Raw genomic sequence first — 6000 nt, forward strand, 5'->3', positions numbered from 1 at the left:
AACTACAGAGCCCTTTCTTTAGACTGCTACTCTACAATTTCTTTGAATTGACTTTTATTTTAAAAGCATCTAACACTGTTTACAAAGGTTGCTTGCTAGTAATGACTATGACTGCCAAGTCCTTCATGGGTAGTTCACATAAACACAATCATTATGGGGAGGGGCACTGAAATACGTGTACCTTCATGATTGCTACTGCTGCTAGCTCTACAGTGAGGAAGAAGGTCAATAGGAGAGTAAGTCAGGAAGCTTTCTGCTGGAAAACTGTGCCAATGGGGAAATCACTCCATGAAATTCTGATAGAAATGTTCACATCACCAGACACTGTAACTGACTACCCAATGATGACTAGGTCAAAAGATAGGTACATACGGGAAGTGTGGTGGAGCAAAGGAAGACTTGATGGCACCAGCGTAGATAGCCAAGATGGACACAATTACACAGGCCAGGAAAAGTGAGGCAAACTTATTCACGTAGCGTACGCCAATGAATACCACCAAGACCATGAGGACCAAAAAGGCTGTGCCATACACACGCATGTTATTGAGCATGGCTGCTGACTCCTTGAGCACATCATCACTTCGAAAAATGGCAGCTCGGGGAACAATATACACCTGTTAGAAAGAAAAAAGTAGTAGAAAAGAAATGAGGTCACTTTCAAATAATCAAGTAGAGGGTCTATAACAGTTTATATGTTACTTCTGTGAAGGAAAGGAAACCTAAACAAAAAAATAAAACATTAATTTTTATCCTTTCTTTTTTAAAGTGATTTTATTTTTTTTAATGTGTGTTGGTGTTCTGTCTGCATGTATGTCTGCATGAGGGTGTTGAATCTACTGGAACTGGAGTTAGAACAGTTGTGAGTTGCAATGGGGGTGCTAGGAATTGAACCCTGGTCTTCTGGAAGAGCAGCCATTGCTCTTAACTGCTGAGCCTCTCTCCAGCCCCTCCTTTCTTCTTTTTAATCATTTATTTTGGACAGGGTCTAATTACACAGTCCTAGTTAGCATGAAACTCAAAAGACCCACCTGCCTCTGCTTCCCAAGTGCTGGGATTAAAGTTATATACCATACCTGGCTGCAAATTACCCAAATTTTATTTGGCTCTAGAATGTCTATAGAAATGTTATATCATAGATTATTTTTGCCCTCTATTTACTATTCTAAATATCTGTATTTCCAAATAGAAAAAAGAAAAAATGAAAAATTTTATTAAAAAATTGCATAGAGCAGATTTATAATATGGGTAGGGAAATTAAAAAGTCTTTCATTCGGATAAAGTTATCAAAAGGGGTTGGGGATACAACCTCAGCCAGTGAACTGCTCACTGCACAAGAATAAGTACCCAAGTTTGATCCATTGGACTTATGTAAAAAGCTAGGCTTGGTGGTGTGTGCTTGCAACCTTAGTATTGGGGAGGGAACGACAGGAGGAACCCTGGAGCTGACTGGCTGGCCAGCTGAAGGTGATGAGCTCCAGGTCCCAGTGAAAGACCCCATCTCATAATGCCAATTGATGGCTCCTGAGGAACAACAGGCAAGGAAACAGGTTGATCACTGGCGTCTACACACATGTATTCAACACATTAGAAAAGACAAACACTCACACACACACTATATATATATATATATACATATATATATATATACATATATATATGTATATATGTGTGTATATATATACACATATATATGTGTATATATATATATATATATATATATATATATATATGTGTATATATATACACATATATATATATAAACTTGTTTTACTCTTCTCTATTAGCATAAGTCTTTTCTGCTTTGATATGAAGTCCCAGCTTGAGGTGATAGACTTGGGGACAATCAGATAGCAGGAGAAGGACAGGCAGGTGAAGGACACCTCAACCTTCTGCCTCAGCATTACTGTAAGAGCACAGTCGGGGCAGCCATCACCTGATGGCTCCAAAACCTTGATAGCTAGAACAAAAACAAAACCTCAGGCTTTCTACACTGTAGACCACAATTCATTCATTACTTACCAGAAAAATTTCAATGGCACCAAGAATATACATGGCTGCTGCAAATGTGGTGCCAAGATAAAAGCAGAGGCCAACAGCCCCACCAAACTCTGGGCCCAGGGCCCGGGAAATCATGAAGTATGAGCCGCCGGCTACAAGACAAAACAGAATGTGAACAGAATACAGTGAGGGTTTCACTAAGAGGACTGTAAACAAGTCATAAGTAATAATTTTAAAATACGCTCAAAAGATGTATCAGACTTTGGGGAACTGAATGTAACAAAGCAGATTTGCTAACGGGCTATGGTGTGTCCAATACTCTACATTTTGTCACTCTTAGGAACAAAATTAGGATATTTCCTACAGAAATAAGATAGTTTAACAAAATATAATTTATAAATTAAGAATGTGGCTGAAATGAGAGCACTGTAGTTTAAAAATAATGAATTTCAGATAGCTTCCTTAAGTTAAACAGCATTTGTCTCTTGCTTCTAGAAGACGACCCTGTTATAGTGCCCTATGGACAACAGAATAGATGCATTAAGTTTCTTTGGAAAAGCATAACACAATGATTAATTACTGATAGTCTCTGAAATCTGAGCTTGGACTACTGACCTGGTACCACTCCATTAGTGGCAATGGCACTCATGGAGATCGCAGTCAACATTGTCTGTAGAGAAAGAAAGAAGGATTTTAGTACTGGGCAAAGCTGACATTTCTGTACTGCTTTCCCATGTATGGACATCAGAACACATAGCAAACATTTCATTCCACTTATTTTTATGAAGGGTTGCTGTATAACATATTCAAAAAGAGACAGCTAGGAGACAACATTGCAAAGTAGGCTGGAACCTACCTACAGACTAGCTACAATGCCAAGAACAATATATAGTTAGAGAGAGAGACAGACACACATACACACACACACACACACACACACACACACACACACACACACACAGAGAGAGAGAGAGAGAGAACCACTGAAAAAATTTAAAAAAAAGTAACAGTACAGAAAAGTCTTCAAAGAGAGAGTTGCTGGAGCCACAGTGACTAGCTAGTAGGCATCTATATTGGAAGTAAAAATTAAAACCTACAGTGCGATAGTGGGAAAAAGAAGGCTGCACATGAAATAGCTCAGAGAGAGCAGATTGGCTGTGGTGAATGGCAAAGGAGTCAAATATGACCCAGAAGTTTCAAGCTCCAGAAATTGGAAGTAGAGAAGGCAGTGCCACTAAGTTAGTAAAGACATAGGTTATGTCTGCTTAACCTGCATGGTCAGTACTCGGCTGAGCACGATGCGTGTGGAGGATGTAATGGTTACTCAAACAAAGGGGACAGCAGAAACTGGTAGTAAGATTGATGAACAGGGATGGGACATATAAGAATGAGCAGCTTAAAGGAGAACCAGAATGGGCTGAATGGAGAAGTCCACGAAAAAAAAAGAGTAATTTCTGGGGAAGGAACAAGAAAGGAGACTTCTAAGTAAACCAAACCCAATCCAGATTCACCCCATCCTTCCAAGGCACTATCAATTTTATTTTCAGTGTGTTTTAGAATAGCATATGCATTTTCTAACATGTTCTGTTACAACACTAGTGTTTTCAAGTTAAAATTATCCGTATTTTGGATTTTTGAAGACCTGCATTTTGTTTTCTATTTCCAAAAATCTAGGCTACCATATTACTACATAGTAAGTAATGAATAATGGGTGCTTAATGAAAACCTTTTCGATTTTAAGATCAAAATTCTCTCTCTGGTTGGAATAATGAGTCTTTTATTTTCTGTGCTTGTTCCCCCGGAGGTCACATGCATATATTCTTGGCAGCTGGAAATGCTGCAGGTGAGCTCGCAGAGCCAGTGCAGGACTTACACAGCAGCAGCAGATAAGGACAATTGCAAAGGCCTGAAGGACTCCGGCTGTGCCCACTACCCAGGTAAGACGCAGAAAGAGGATCACTCCAAAAATATTTTGTAGACATGGGAGGTAGACACCCATGAAAGTACCCATTTGGGGGCTCTAGAAATAAAAATGTAAGACAAAAGGAAAAATTATACAGTTAGCCATAAAAGACTGCTTTGATTTACCATATTAATCACAAAGTAGAGTTAGGGAGTTTAAGCATTATCTTCAAAAGTCTCTTAATACTTTTTAGTACTTCTATTATCTATACAAATTTGTAATTTGGATAAGCTCCCACATATTTTTATCATACTTAAGCAATGGAACACTCAACAATCTAAAAATGTCTATTCTTCAAAGTTGTTAAATTTTTCTTTTCATTTAAAAACAGAATGACTTATGGAAATTTTTGAGAATTAGGCACAAATTCTTCACAATAGTTGGCAAATCAAACGGATGGGGAAAGTAAGAACTTGAAGGCAATTTGGCCCCTTTGCAAAGAGCTTACCTAATTATATGTATTGGCATAATTTTATTGTAAGAAATATAGTAGTATTTTAAAAGGTCTAACAATGTCTGCATATCATCATGGTACATGCATAGGACCTAGGAGGCTGAGGCAGGAGGATTCTAGGTCCAAGGCCATTTAAGACATTGTCTCAAAAACAACAAAATGAGCACCCCAAAACCCAAACCTGTGCCAGGAAGACAGCATGAGCAGCTGGGTTGAGATATTCTTCCCTACTGGTGTGCTAACTCCCCTTCCTGAAAAGCTGTCACTCACATGGCTAACTTCCTCACTTGGATGGTTTCTGCTAAGATCCCCCATTGTCAGAGGGCTCTCTATACCTCACCTACCAGGGTAGCAAAGCATTTCAGCAGGCTCTCATCAGTCTCATTCCTTTTAATTTTGCTTAAGTTTTTGGTTAAGCATTAACTGACACTGAAAATGCTATATATTTTAACAGAGTTTAAAAGAGCTCAGGGACTGGCTTCCCAGGATACTGTACATTCTGTCTGGGCCATGATGGTCCTGGGTATATCAAGCATTTAATATATGGTTTCTTAACACGGACAGATGCTCTTAATATGGCTTCATCTCGTATACTTGGGGCTGTTTTTATTTAGCCTGGCTGTTCTGAGGCCTCACCTTGGTAGGCTTCTTTTTCCCTTCGGTGATGTTCTCTGCCTCTTCATGTTCTTTTGCTCCCTGTGTCAGATTAGTATAGTTGGCCATGCGGTTGAGGAGAGAAGACACCTTTGGCCTAGTGTCCATTTCTTCCTAGAAAGCAAGAAATAATTTATGAAGGATACTAAAATTCAGCAACAAAATGCTCTCTACTAGGAAATGTTGTGTTTTCATGTGACTTGTGTTCTATTACCCTCTGTCTCCACTTCTCTGTCCCCTTAACTTCTCTTCCTTTGTTCTCATAGTCTGCTCTCTCTCTCTCTCACACACACACACACACACACACTTACATTTAAATACACATATGGGAGAAAACATGCACTATTCAGTTTTTGTCTTGGTTTGGCTTATTTTGCTTAACATGATTTTCATTTCTAAACATTTTTCTGCAAATGTGATGGTTTCATATTTCCTAGTTGCTGATGAGAATTCTACCATGTAGGTGGGAATGATGGCTCAGTGGGTAAGTAAGAGCCTTTGGTTCCTTTTCCAGGGGCCGGGTTCAGTTACCAGCACCCACATTGGGAGGCTCACAACCACCTGTAACTTTATCTCCAGGGAAATATGATGACCTCTTCTATTCCTGCATGGACACACACACACACACACACACACACACACACACACACACACTTAAAGTATTACCTCAAAGAGTGCCAGATTTTTATCAAAATACTCGTCTCCTTCTTCATAGTTGGAATTATTGAGATAAGCATTTCGAGCTTTCTTATGTCCATCATCTGAAAAGAAAGGTAAACATTGGCTTTTCATTAGTACTGAGTCATGAGACCAATGAGTATGTTGCCTCTGTGTTAACAGAACCACTTCAGACTCAAGTTCAGCCTGAGTGGTAGACCTCAGTTAGCACTTAGAGAATGTGGTGTTCTTTAGCCTGAGTGGGAGACCTCAG

General features: G+C 39.2%; 1 protein-coding gene across 4 annotated transcripts in view; it reads right to left on the reverse strand.

Annotated features, from left to right (window-relative positions):
- Positions 1 to 6000, reverse strand: part of Slc12a6 (solute carrier family 12 member 6) — a 91309-nt gene that overhangs the window by 24643 nt on the left and 60666 nt on the right. For 3 of the 4 annotated variants that reach the window (XM_055599130.1, XM_055599122.1, XM_055599139.1), the window contains 6 exons: positions 5736 to 5830; positions 5052 to 5183; positions 3872 to 4018; positions 2614 to 2668; positions 2020 to 2150; positions 373 to 614 (listed from right to left, as the gene is read on the reverse strand). In XM_055599130.1, coding sequence (XP_055455105.1) covers positions 373 to 614; positions 2020 to 2150; positions 2614 to 2668; positions 3872 to 4018; positions 5052 to 5183; positions 5736 to 5830 — 802 coding nt within the window. Of the gene's footprint in view, positions 1 to 372; positions 615 to 2019; positions 2151 to 2613; positions 2669 to 3871; positions 4019 to 5051; positions 5184 to 5735; positions 5831 to 6000 lie in introns of those variants that run through there. The other variant, XM_055599149.1, reaches the window with a different exon arrangement.

Source organism: Psammomys obesus, unplaced genomic scaffold, assembly GCF_907164565.1.
Source record: "Psammomys obesus unplaced genomic scaffold, mPsaObe1.curated_primary_1811, whole genome shotgun sequence".
Classification (NCBI taxonomy): domain Eukaryota; kingdom Metazoa; phylum Chordata; class Mammalia; order Rodentia; family Muridae; genus Psammomys; species Psammomys obesus.